This window comes from Musca vetustissima, unplaced genomic scaffold, assembly GCF_032173495.1.
Source record: "Musca vetustissima isolate MV318-11 ecotype Yass unplaced genomic scaffold, APGP_CSIRO_Mvet_v1 utg17366, whole genome shotgun sequence".
In the NCBI taxonomy this organism is placed as follows: domain Eukaryota; kingdom Metazoa; phylum Arthropoda; class Insecta; order Diptera; family Muscidae; genus Musca; species Musca vetustissima.
In genome coordinates, this window is record NW_026876667.1 from 104,349 (window position 1) to 118,757 (window position 14,409).

The window sequence follows — 14,409 nt, forward strand, 5'->3', positions numbered from 1 at the left end:
AGGGTTATTGGGGTTGTTTTATAACATGGAAGGGTAGAAGTGACAAGGCAGAGGTCCGAGAAAAAACCAAACCACACTTATTGGACATTGGATCCTTCACAAAATATTATTTGAAATCCCGCACTTATTTGGTTGGGTATGGGTCCTTGACAAAATATTCTTTCCAAATCCATACCTATTAATTAGGCAGTAGGTCCTTGAGAAAAATATTCTTTAAAAATCCGCATTTATTAAACTGAGAGTCCTTGAAAAAATATTATTTTATTATTCATTTGGTAGTGGTCCTTGAGAAACTATTCTTTAAAAATCCAGTGGTTCCTAGAGAAAATTATTCTCTAAAATAGAAATTCTTAAAATTCAATTCTTCTACGTAAATTTAAAAACTTAAAAAAAGTATTTTTAAATACTCGACAAAGGTTATGACTTAAAGTAAAAATAGAACCACCAATAATTTTTCTCTTCACCCATTCCCCTCAACAAAACCTGGTCATTTGTGTAAAGGTATACATCCAATATCTTTGACAATAGCACTTTAAATTACTTTACACTCAATCATTCGTGTATGAACTCTCACAAAAATCCTAAATTGAAGTAAAACATAATCGCACACAAACACATCGGCACATACACACACACACACTCGTCGTACACAAACACCCACTCAGCTATTGCACTTTAGCATATCCCTAGCAGCAAATACTATTTAATACGAACACATTTGCAATCACTTCAAAACACTCTCCGAACACAATACAAAAACAAAGACCCAACAAGAGCAAAGGGTTGCCAAATCGCCAAGGGTTGGCTTCTATAAAAAATGTCTTCCAAACGTCTATAGTAGAGACCAGAGGGCTGGCCTACAGTAGCGACTGGTGTATATTAGCGAGCACCTTCAGGTTGGTGTATAGTAACGACCACCTTCTGGCTGGCCTATAATAGCGAGCACCCTTCAGGCTGGAGTATAGTAGCGAGCATCTTAAGGCAGGTGTATAGTAGCGACCACCTTCAGGCTGGTCTACAGTAGCGATCAGCTTCATGCTGGTGTATAGTAGCGACCGACTTCTAACTGTTCCATAGTAGCTACCTCCTTCAGACTGGTCTGTAGAAGCGATCACCTTAAGGCTGGTCTGTAGTAGTGATCACCTTAAGGCAGGTCTGTAGTAGTGATCACCTTCATGCGCCTTCAGGCTGGTCTAAAGTGTAAAGTTGGTGTAAAGTTTCGACTACTTTCAGGATGTTCTATAGTAGCGTTCACCTTAATAGTAGCGACCACTTTCAGGGTTGTCTATAGTAGCGACTATTTTCAGGCTTCTCCATACTAGCTACCACCTTATGGCTGGTGTATAGTAGCGACCGCCTTCTAACTGTTCAATAGTAGCTACCACCTTCAGGCTGGTCTATCGCGATCACCTTAAGACTGGGGTATAGCAGGGACCACCTTCAGGCTGGTCTGTTGTAGCGATCACTCTAAGACTGGTCTGTTGTAGCGATCACCTTATAGTAGCGACCACCTTCAGGCTGTTCAATAATAGCTACCGCCTTCAGGCTGGTCTATTGTAGCGAGCACCTTGAAGGTGGTGTATAGTAGCGACCACCTTCAGGCTGGTCTATAGTAGGGATCATCTTAAGGCTGATGTATAGTTCGCCCATTAAGACCCCCTGAGTCTCAAAAGAAGGCCTGTACGCCTGTAAAGACTTCCGAAGCTTGAGCTCGCTCATAGAGACTTCCTGAATTTCAGCTCGCACCTATAGACATTTAGACCTCCTGAGCTTCAATTCGCCAAAAAGTACTCCCTAAGCGTCAATTTGCCTATTAAGACTCCCTATAAAAACACCCTGCTGTCCAGCTTGTCTCTAAAGACTTCCTGACTTCCAGCTCGTCTATGAAGATCCTTGATCTACAGCTTGTCTATAAAGACTCCATGGTCTTCAACTCGTCTATAAAGACCCCCTGAACCCTACATCGCCTATAAAAACTCCCGTTCCTTAACTAATCTATAAAGATTTTCATTGCTTCAGTTCGCCAGTAAAGACTCCCTAAGGTTCAGCTCGCCCATTAAGACCCCCTGAGTCTCAAAAGACGGCCTGACGTTCAGCTTGTCTCTAAGGACTCTCTGCGTTTCAGCTCGTCCAAAAAAACTCCCTGAGCTTCAGCTCGCTCTGAAGACCTTCTGAGCCTCAAAAGACGCTTTGATATTCAGCTTGTATCTAGGATCCCATTGAGCTTTAGCTCGTCCAAAAAGACTCCCTGACCTTCAGTTCGTCTTTATCGAACTTCACTTATAAATTCTTCCTATTTATAGTTTATAGTTTTTAAAAATATGGCGGCATCACTGCTTGCCATCATCGTCGTCGTCATCATCCTCGTAAATCCAACAACAACAACAACAATTATGTCCGTAGAGCCCTTTTGCTGGTGTTCGGTGTGCAGCAGTAACAACAGTTAAAGGACCAACAATCAAACCAGGACCTTACTTGACTATGCCAGTCAGCCAGCCAGCCTAGCCTTTCGCCTCGCCTCACCTAACCTGGTAATGTTGTTGTTGGCTAACTGGCAAATGTTTGTTGCATTGTTGTTGGATTTGTGCAATAATATTGGCGATGATTGTTGGGTGTTGTTGTCGTTGCTGTTGCTCCTGCCCTGCAAAGAAGAGGGTTCGGTAGGATATTGGTTGGTGGCGTGGGTATTGTGTTTTGGTGTCTATGTATTCGTGTATGTGTGTGTGTGTTAATAAAATAGTTCAAGGTCATTTGATTTTTGCTCATCACTATAGTGTGTTTGCATTATACACATACACACACAGACACATTCAAGCACACACACTCACACACACACATCCTTTTGCCACACACACAAAGAAGAGAAGCGCGCGAGAACTTTTTACCAAACACATATCCTCAGCAGCTTAAACACAACTACACATACAGACACACAGTTGAGCTTCAGCAATTCATACAAAATGTTGTCTAGTAGAAGTGACGCGTTGCTGCTTCATTCCGTCGATTTATTTCCTGGTTGTCTCGCAAACTACAGCCGTTCGATTGTTTGTTGTGGCGTATCGTAGGTTTTTTTTCGTGAATTTTCTGCTCCACACAGACATTTTCGGATTTGCATTGCAAAAATATGTGGCAGTTCAATTTTTGGAGAAAAAAATTTTAATTAGAATTTTTTGTTAAAGAAGTGAATGTAAATTGGAGAAAATACTCTTAAGTGATTTGAAGCAATAACAATAAAATTAAATATCTTAAACACCTAATAAAAAGGCTACTAATTTCTTCTACAAATTATGGTGTAGTCATCATTACCGGGTAAAAAGTTTTTTTTATAATTTAAAATTCTCTTAAATTTTGTTGTGAAAACATTTCTACTAAAAAATGCGGGACAATTTACCTGGATCTCTGGCATGTCCTCAGTAACGAAAATAAGCCAGATACTGTAACAGCTATTTTTGGTTTTGTTTGTTGTGTTTCGTGCCCGTATATGTGTGTGTGTGTGTGTGTGCGGTTTGTTCATCTGTGCGTATGTGTAACAAAACTAAAATTCACTTTTATCTGTGGCATATGGAATAATTCAATTGTTAACATTTTAAAGCATACTTTTAGGCGTGTAATTTAATATTTTTAAATTACATTGTAGACATTTTGCTACCGAAAAAAGTCAATATTTAAAAAAAAAATATATTTTAAATTTAAAAATGAATATGGTTCAGATTATATTACGCGCTATCGATTACTAATTATAAAAAAAAAATTAAAGACAACATCAATCATAATTGAAAAGGTAAATTTATGAAAATAAAATTGTAAGCAAAATATAGAAGAGTTTTTGAAGGATTAAAGCAGAGCAAACTATGGAAGACTCTCCAGGAATATGTGTTTTTTTATAGAAACGGCAATAACCTTTGATATAGATGTGTTTCTTTAGGAATATTTTTAAAGGATTATGTTTAAGAGAAATTTCGGGATAGCTAAAAATTTTTGTGAAATAATTTTAGGAAATATGTGCAAAATCTTGATCTGAGATTTCTGAATGAACTTATCATGATGGGCTCTCAGAGCTATACAATCGTCATTTTAAATGACAATTTATTGAAGAACTATGTTCCATATAAGCGAAAATTATTTTAAGAATGCTTTAGGAAAAAATATTCCTTTGAAGATTTCAAGGTGAATACATTAAAATTCCGGTTTAACGATTGTGTGATTTACCGATTTCGCAATAGCTTATATAACGATGGTCACCAAAACAGATGTACTCTCAATATATTCTTGTAAAAATATTACTCAAAATATGGCATTGAAAGTCATGATGCTGATAACGAAAGTATCCAAAATAAAGAACCAGAAGAAAAATACTCGAATGGAAATTATTCGGATGTCATACAACATTTCGAAGAATGTGTAAAATTTTTGCGACCAGAATAATATTGAAATCGATCGTTTTAAGAAAACTTCAATAAGAGGTTATACGTCAAATTATTGTAGTCCAACTTAAACAAATAAATTATTATTTACAAATCTTCGTATAATCGTTATATCGAGAATCGACTGTTTATTCTACGCCTTACAGAGGTAAAAGCTTGGATTTTTTTTTTTATTAAATTTTCAGGACTTTTAGTGTCATGAATTAATAGACCATTAAACATGGGAGGATTACAATGGATTGTAACTTCGAATACATGTATTTGAAGACTTAAAGAACAGGACAATATATTGACAGAATATTGCTGTTGTTTTTTTATACCCTACACAACTATGTTGTCAGGTTATTATAGCTTTGTGCAGCCCCAAAAGTTTGTAACGCCGCGAAATATTGGTCCTAGACCCACCTTTAAGTATACCGATCGTCATATCTCGACTAGATGAGTCGATCTAGACATGTGTGTCCGTCTGTCCATTATAATTTGTAAACACGATACAGGTCACAGTTATGGACCAATCTTCACGAAATTTTGCACGTAGGATGGGCTGTGGCCAATGAAGACCCCTATTGTTTTTGGTAAAGATCGTTTAGTAATTAAGGGATGAAATGGACCAAATACTGAATTTTTGTCTGATTTTCTTTTGGCTCCAGAGGCCGCAATTATGGCCCAAACATCACGATTTTTTTTACATGGAGAAGGGGATCGGGCCAAAGAATAAGCCTACCTATTTTGATAAAGATCGGTCAATATTTAGTGGGTCAAATTGACCCTGACTTTTGTGTGAAAAATAACAAAATTTTGTATTCTATAGCGTATATAATTACCCCTGAAGGACATAGGTCCGAGAAGTTGATAGTACATCCAAGAGGAGTGATTGGCCTTTAAATTGATACCAATTATATTGTCGTATGTACTCGGATGTGGGAATTACACGTAAATATTTACAAGTGCTTACGTATTCAGATATTATTTAAAAACCCATTACCACACTATAAATTGTTATATCGAGATTCGACTGTTTATTCTAGGACTTACAGAGGTAAAAGCTCGAAATTTTTTTTTATTACATTTTCAGGACTTTTAGCGTCATTAAAAATGGGAAGATTACAAATTCAAAGAAATTACAGAGCAATTTCAGGACGAAATGAATTATAAACGCAAATAAATCTATAGGAATAGAAGAACATAACCTTGTCTAACACTCTGCAACAATATTTCGATGTGATAGAAATTTCCTCACGGGGATAAAAGGTCTTGGCGAGTAGATTATGAGCCCAGAAGGAAAAATTCGTTATAGACAAGTTTTTGAGGTATGGTGAGATGAGTTTTTTTCCTAGTTCAGTAAGGGGACCACAAAGGATTGTGACTTCGAATACATGTATATGAAGACTTGAAGAACTATTAATTGAAAAAGTCCTTCTTTTTGGCACCGAGCATTAGAACATCCAAATCTCAAAATCCAACACAATTCGAATAACTACATATCAGACTCGGATATGAACTAGGATAGTTGAGATCGCTCGAAAATTAGAAAAATTGCGGATCTATGAAAACTAATTTTTGGAAGATCGCCTATTTTTGAGGACAAATGATGCTGGAGAAAACGGAGGATATTCACCGATTGGATTTGTACTATGTTATACGATAGTTTTTTTCGGTCCAGAATAATGTGTTAAAAGTTGGAACCGATTTAAATATTTAAAAACACTCTTCTATATATTTGTTGATATTTTTTATTTCCAATTCTTATTACATAAAAATAGAACATCGTTTTTTGAAACCGACAATGAAACCCTCCATTTTTCTAAAATCCATTTTCTAAAAATTTCAATAATTTTCGTCTTGTGCTATTTAGATTGCTGTTCAAGAAAATAAGGTCAAAAAACAAACAAGGGCTCGAAAAAAAAATTCTCATTCGATTTGTCTGCAGACATGTGTTCTCAAAAAGAACCTGCAATAACCGGAAACACACCATAGTAAAAAAAATCATCACGTCACAGCTAAATAACCTATGACCAATTTGAAATGGGAAATATGTATTAAAAAATATATTTTCTTGCGCTAGAATATTTTTCTAACGTATGGCACTATAGAGTACTACAGATCAGAAGAGTCTACTATTGTGTAAAAACAACAACAGATCCATAGGCTTAAACGATGATTTAAAATATCTTCTTCAATATAGCAATAGGCATGCATTTTTTTCAAGAACCTAAGACCATTTTTTATAAGTTTTTATAAATTACTTTCTAGGACTTACACAGCTTTTTCGTCTTGTGGCCTGTATTTTTAACCCATGCGATATCAATCCTAAATTATATGAAGTAATTATAATTGTCATACATTTTTTGTTCACACGAATAGGCGTCAATATATTAAACACTTATTAAGTAGTTTAAGGAAGCAAGTTTTTATGGTTTAATATGTGATGCAGGATTTTAACATCTTTGGGTTTTCAAAAACAAATCACACAAAGACGTGATTATTTATTTAAGAAAAGTTTTCTTTCAACATCGATTTTGTAATCGGTATTTTCGGGATATTAAGTACGTTATGCAACTAATTTTCCTACCAAAAAGTTTTCAAAAATTGCCTAAGTTTCAGAGTATCTTACATAAATCGGTATCATCATTATTTGACATTTTGGAGAATTTTTTAAACAAAATGTAGTGACAAATCTTCAATTTTTGGATTTGCCACTAAATTTTAAAAACATTTTTGAACCAAAAATCATAAATGAGAATCGATCTGGCTTCCTATAAACGTCCAGCTTCTTTATGGATATATTGATGATACTTGGAGCATTTTCCATTAGATAAGTGACTATATTTTAGCATTAGAAAGCACGATTAGGGGATTTTGGTAGTTAAACAATTTCTTCACAGAATATTTTCAGTATAGATCCATGACTCTATATAGACCCTGTACAAAGTTCACGTGGTTCGGGTTTCCCTTGACAGCAAATCCATGCAAGTTGTTCATATTTGCAAAGAAAATTTTCCTATTGCATGAAATTCTGTATACGTGCCTGAAAAGTTACTATTAATTTTTGGCAGTTTGAATGTCCATTTCTTGGTCAAGGGTATACATAGTTCTTAACGACGTATTTACAAGTTTTTCAATGATTACGAGACTAATATTCGTGGACGGTCATATGTTACGCTGATATTTATACCCTCAGCCTTATGGGTAATGTTGGTATATACACTTTGATACGGTGAAAATGTGCCTCATCGAAATATTGGTTTTCTTTGTACCAAATCCGTTTCAGAAAATTTGGAGTCGTTTTGCCATGTCCGTCCGTCCGTTGTTTGACTAGGTCGTACGATAGCTCTCGAAGGCAGCAACCAATTTCATTCAAACTTAGCACATCTTAATATTTCTTCCAAACTTTGTTTAAGTTCGAATATGGTACCTTTCGGTACCTCCCCCACAAAATGGTCAAAATTGTCAAAATTATATAATAACATGCAAACGGACTATCCGATTTTAATGAAACTTTGTACAACATATTATCTTTACCAAGTAGGAAAATGTGACCCATTGGTCCACTCCTTCTAGTACCTGCCCCACAAATGGTCAAAATTGTCAATATTAGTAAATTCAATATCAGGCGAATGGAATGTCCATTGTGAACCAACCCACATATTTACGAATTCTAGATTAAGTTCGAAGATGGGACCCATTGGTCCACTTCTTCTGGTACCTCCCCCACGAATGGTCAAAATTTTCAATATTTATAAATGCAATATCAGACGAAAGGAATATCATATTTGAACCGAAACTTACACAACCAATTATCTTTACCAACGCTATATCAATTCCGAAGGTGGTACCCAGTAGTCCATCCTTGTGGTACCTCCCTTACAAATGGTCAATATTTTAGAAAATGTTATAATAATATATAAAGCTCTGCGTGTAATTCCGAAGACCTCCGCAAACCATAGCAACACGGTCTGACATTTTTTTACTTGTTTTCCAAAGGATTTTAAGAAAAATGTTTGTGGAATTTTTGCAGAACTTTTAGATAATCGATTTTATTGTATACTAGCATAAGTCAGCTACTTCGTAAGCGAATTTGGAAATTATTAGAACATGTCAAAATATATTATTAGATACGAATTTCTAAAACATTGTACATATCCCAACCCTATAATCCAACAGTATTCTTAATTCCAATTTTTAGGATTTCAACTCGATCCGATCACCCAAATCTAAATTATATACAATTTAGTACCATTTAGTACATATATGTATACATTTATATAACTACCTATATTATACAACCACTAGAAAACTTCTTTCCCAATTTCAGGATTTTAGTCCTTTTATTACAAATTAGTATAAATTTCCAAAACTTCTTATATACCCCAATTTTAAACCTCACCAGTGATCCTAACTCCAAAATTTCACGATTCCAGTTCCATCGGTTCCTCTAAAATCTAACTGTACCAAATTTAGTACCGTTTTTAGTACGCATTAGTATGAATTCCAAAACTTCTGACATATCCCTACATCATACAATCAATAGAAATCTTATTTCCCTATCGGTTCAAGCAAATCCAAATTGTACCAAATTTAGTACATATTACTACAAATTTCCAAAATTGCATACATATCCCAATCCTACATTCCAACAAAGATCCTAATGCCAATTTACACGTTTCCAGCTCCATCGGTTCAACCAAAATTCAAATTGTACCAAAGTTAGTACCTTTAGTACACATCAGTACGAATTTCCAAAACTACCTACATACCTCAATTCTAACTCATTTTCCACATTTCAGTGTTTACCAAAATCCAAATTGTATTGATTAAAGCACCATTTAGTACTTTTCGTACACATAAGTACAAAGTACAAACTACCTGCATATTCTAATCCTGTACTCCGACGGAAATGTTAATTTCAGAATAACAGCTTCATTCGTTTCTCTAAATTCAAATTGTATCAACTATAGTATAGTTTACTCTTTTTATAAGGATTTTTTCAAAGTTCCTCAGAAAGATTTTGACCGACCTTCATTGGTATGGAAGGCGGAATATATCGTGATGGTACCACACCATTGCTGTATTTAACGTTTTAAGGGGACCCCCCATTCTCGGGGTCAAAACGTTTTGATTTAATTCGAATCTACACTAATTCATGAATGTCCCCACAAAATTTCAAGAGAAAATCTCAAGAACTCTTGAAGCTATAGCCCATTTATTGTGTCAGCATCAAGTGACAGCTAAAGGGCTTCTCAAACTTTAAACGCGTTTTTCTCTTTTGTGAATGGCGGGCACGATAACACAAAAACTAATGACCCAATCGATTCCAAATTTTTACACGTTTCTCTGTGAGTGTATAGCTATCGTATGAACTAGGATAAAGCCAATCGGTGAAGATCTTCCTTATTTTTTAACTTGGTTTTTGGTCAAAAATCGGCGATTTTCCAAAAATATTTTTTCAAAGTTAGGCCATTTTGTTAATTTTAGAGCGAAGTCAATAATCCTAGTTCATACAAGAGACAGACATGTGCCTTTCTAACACCGTTGGAATTTTCGGATTCCGATGTTCCAGTGGGGAGTTATCATGCCCCCCAATTTAATTTTCTTTAAGATATAATTACTATATTGCCTCAATTACATTGGACTGAAGATAATCCGTAATTTATTATACAGTCCCAATTTTTTGCTTATATTAATTTATATTTACCGTTACAGACGATTGTCTGTATATATATATATCCTCCAGGGACGACGTACGCAGGGGGGCGGCCCGGGGCGCCCGGTCCCCCCGTTATGAATTTTTGTCACAGTAAATGTATGTTTGCAACAGCGAATTTTTTCATTTTGTACTACCGGGACCCACCCCCCGAAATGAAATCCTATGTACGTTGCTGATATCCTCTATATACAGTATTACATTGTCATACCTGCAATCAGTATTGTTTCTATCGGAATTTCAAAGTAAAAAGTATTTTACTTTGACATTCTTGAAAACTTTAAACAAAAAAATATTCCCAAAATCATTGTTGTCATAATACAAAACTAAGTAGTCAAATGGCGAGGCGTATGACCTTCAACTCAACACTACCATTGCTGCACTTTGCCACCATCCTTCCGCAAATGTTACTGACATTTACAAAGACCATACAGTTTTGTTTGTTTGTATATATGTGCGATACGCTATCGAAATATTATTTTGTGTCAAGGTTGGCAACATTTTCCCGCTGCATTTGCTGCTGATTTTCAAGGATATCGTATCGTGAAAGTTTCCATTTCATCGTCTTTTCATCTCACTTCAAAGATGACCTTTTTCTGATGTTTTCGTTTTCTTAAATGTTGATCAGCTTAAATGTCCTTCACTTTAGTGGAAATCTTCGAAATATGCAATTATTGTATGCATGTATGTGTGTGTGTGCTTGTGTGAGTTAATCTATTTGTGAGGGTAAATGTCTTCATGCGTGTTTGTGTGTATGCATTTGCATACACAAAGGTGTTATTTAATTTAATTATGGTATTGCATACTTTTGTGCATTTATATATAAAATTGTTTATGTGTGTGAATTTATTGTTTTTGTTTGTAGAGTATTTTCATGTTAAATATTTACCGTTAAATGAAGTGAAGGAATTAAAACACAAAAGTGTTTGGGAAAGAGAGGAAAGGAAGAAGAGAGGGGAAGACGCAGTAATCTGATTGTGTACATCATACATATGCAGGAAATGCAGGTCAAAACAATTAGTGACCTGGTGCTTTTGAAATTTCGTTAAAATTTATATAATTGACTGTGAAAAAAGGGGCTTGAAAAAATATTTTAAAAAATTCAGGCCTTCTGGGTAATTCAAAAAAAAAAAAAAAAAAATTTTAAAAATTTACGACTTTTTGGTTTTTCCATAAATGTTTTTAAAAAATTCACTACTTTTTGGATATTAAAAAAAATATATATTTTTAAACCAGTAAGGAATGTAGTAAAATCGGTCTTGGGCGGACCTTTTCAAAGGAACATTGACATAAAATTGAACGGACTTAAATATGCGATCTTTATTTATAAGTAAACCGACTAACATCAATTCCAACACATGCCATTCTGCAACCTATTCCATACTTTATAAATAGATTTAAAACAAACTATACACACGCTATTTGGTATGCTTCACTGTTTAAAATGTATCAATCAGGCACCCTTTGATTATTTGGTGTACAATCAACATGAATAGGTCTGAACCGATTTCAAAGAAAATTGGTAGATATTAATTTTTATTAATTTCAGTACGTTTTGTCAATCGACCTAGGTATGGGTCTTTAGTGCACCATTTACTTAAAATCGGATGGAAGTATATATAGAAGCTATATGTTAATCTGAACCAATTTCAAGAAAACTTGACACAAGGTTATAGTAAATTGGTCGAAAATATATATTGGAGCTATATCTAAATCTGAACCGATTTTCACGGAACTTAGCACACATCATAATAGACTCAATTTAGTACGCTATGCCAAATTTCGTGCAAATCGAAAGATATACAGGGACTTTGGTGCACCATTTACGTTAAATCGGACGAAAATATGTTTGGGAGCTATATCTACATCTGAACCGATTTTCACTAAACTTAGCACACATCATAATAGACTCAATTTAGGACGCTATGCCAAATTTCCTACAAATCGAAAGATATATAAGGACTTTGGCGCACCATTTACCTTAAATCGGAAGAAATTATATATGGGAGCTATATACAAATCTGAAACGATTTTCACTAAACTTAGCACACATCATAATAGACTCAATTTAGTACGCTATGACAAATTTCGTGCAAATCGAAAGATTTTTAGTGCCTTTGGCGCACCATTTACGTTAAATCGGACGAAAATATATATGGGAGCTATATCTAAATCTGAAACGATTTTCACGAAACTTAGCACACATCATAATAGACTCAATTTAGTGCGCTATGCCAAATTTCGTGTAAATCGAAAGATTTTAAGAGACTTTGGAGCCCCATTTACGTTAAATCGGACGAAAATATATATATGGAGGCTATATCTAAATCTGAACCGATTTTCTTCAATTTCAATAGGGTTCGTCCTTGGGCCAAAAAAGTGAGCTGTGCCAATTTTCATCCAAATCGGATCATAAATGCGACCTGTACTTTGTTTACAATTTAACATCTACATCCGGATGGACATGCATAAATCGACTCAGAAAGGCATTCTATGCATATTCTCAAGAGGAACCATGTGTCTATCTCGTTTCGACATGATACCCTGTACCACAGTGTGGTGAAGGTTATAAAAAGTCACCATTAGTTACTTTAAGGGGACCCCCCATTCTCGGAGTCAAATTTTTTTTTATTTAATTCGAATCTACACTAATTCAAGAATGTCCCTACAAAATTTCAAGTGAAAATCTCAAGAACTCTTGAAGATTTATTGTGTCCACATCAAGTGACGGCTAAAGGGCTTCTCAAACTTTAAACGCGTTTTTCTCTTTTGCGAATGGCGGGCACGATAACTCAAAAACTAATAACCCAATCAATTCCAAATTTTTACACGTTTCTCTGTGAGTGTATAGCTATCGTATGAACTAGGATAAAGCCAATCGGTGAAGATCTTCCTTATTTTTTAACTTGGTTTTTGGTAAAAAATCGGCGATTTTCCAAAAATATTTTTTCAAAGGTCCGCCATTTTGTTAATTTTAGAGCGAAGTCAATAATCCTAGTTCATACGAGAGCCAGACATGTACTCTTTCTAACACCGTTGAAATTTTCGGATTCCAATGTTCCAGTGAGGAGTTATCATGCCTGCCATCAAATATAAGGACTTTTCTTTGATCACAAAAAACAACAACAAATATTTTTTGTAAATTATTTTTCTTCCTTTTTAAATCTTCAAATATATATGTGCAAAGTTACAAACCTTAACAAGCATTGGTATTCATTTACCAGCTCATTTAAAATCTTAAAAATAAAAAATCGGTTTCCTTAAATAATAATTTAAAACTTCGTGCTGGTATATCTTTATTTAAATTGCAATTTCCATTGCCTACCCTAAGGCGCCATGAAAAAATATTTTCCCTGAATTTAAATATCTGTTTTTTATTTTTTCTATTTCTTTAATCGTTTCTCATAGATTATGTTGTTTTTTTGTTTATTTCCATTCATTACAGGTGGAGTTGGCACCGGTTGTGGCAATTTTTATTTTACAGGAAATGGTGATTTAATGACCAGTTCAGCCACTGCAGATGAGTTGGCATTAAATGCAGCTAGTTTGCAACAAAGTGTTAATCGTGCTTCTTCAACATTTTGGCAATATCCAAGTGAGTCTCTCATTTCATATTTCTTTTTGTAGAAAAATTATAAATTATCCTTTCCTTCCTTCCTTTCGTTTACAGATGCGCTTCCCATAGAATCCGTGATATCAATGTCCCCCGCTACTGTAGGTTTACAATACTCTCGTGAGGCAAGTCGTGGTCAAGTTGTTTTGTTACCAGCAACCGCAACGTCTTTAGGTATGTAGTAAGGCAGATTTACATTCATTGGCAAAATTGAAGAGTGGTGAAATAGGATGAAGGATTTGGTTTGACAAATCCTTCCTCTTTCCACAAGCTCTATCATTTGTGCTTTGTTTTCATCATCAGCTTTGAAGCTTTTTTATGAAACTTCATTTCATTATTTTTTTATGTATGACATTATGCAAACATTAAAACTAATCTGCTTAAATTCCCCGTTCTCTCTCTTCTCCCTTCAATTTACCTTTACAAACAAACAAAACAAAAAACAAATATTCTCCCTCCAACTCAAAATGCTGCCTGCCAACTTCACTCGCATCCATAACATAAATATACACTGATAAAAACCAAACATCCATCCAATCTCTCATACATCCACCACATGCCTCTATTAACATTTCACCATCCAAACACAAACCGATCACCAACCAACCTACCAACCAAATCCATCCGCTCCATCAAAAACCCAACAATCTGATATCTGAAAATCCAAA

The 14,409-nt window shown here is 34.9% G+C and overlaps 1 protein-coding gene across 1 annotated transcript in view; it reads left to right on the forward strand.

Annotated features, from left to right (window-relative positions):
• The window catches only part of LOC133321232 (protein winged eye), a 110,294-nt gene that overhangs the window by 84,374 nt on the left and 11,511 nt on the right, over window positions 1-14,409 (forward strand). Inside the window, exons 3-4 of the mRNA XM_061530320.1 lie at window positions 13,574-13,723; window positions 13,799-13,915. Of these exons, the coding sequence (XP_061386304.1) occupies window positions 13,574-13,723; window positions 13,799-13,915 (267 nt within the window). The remainder of the gene's footprint in view (window positions 1-13,573; window positions 13,724-13,798; window positions 13,916-14,409) is intronic.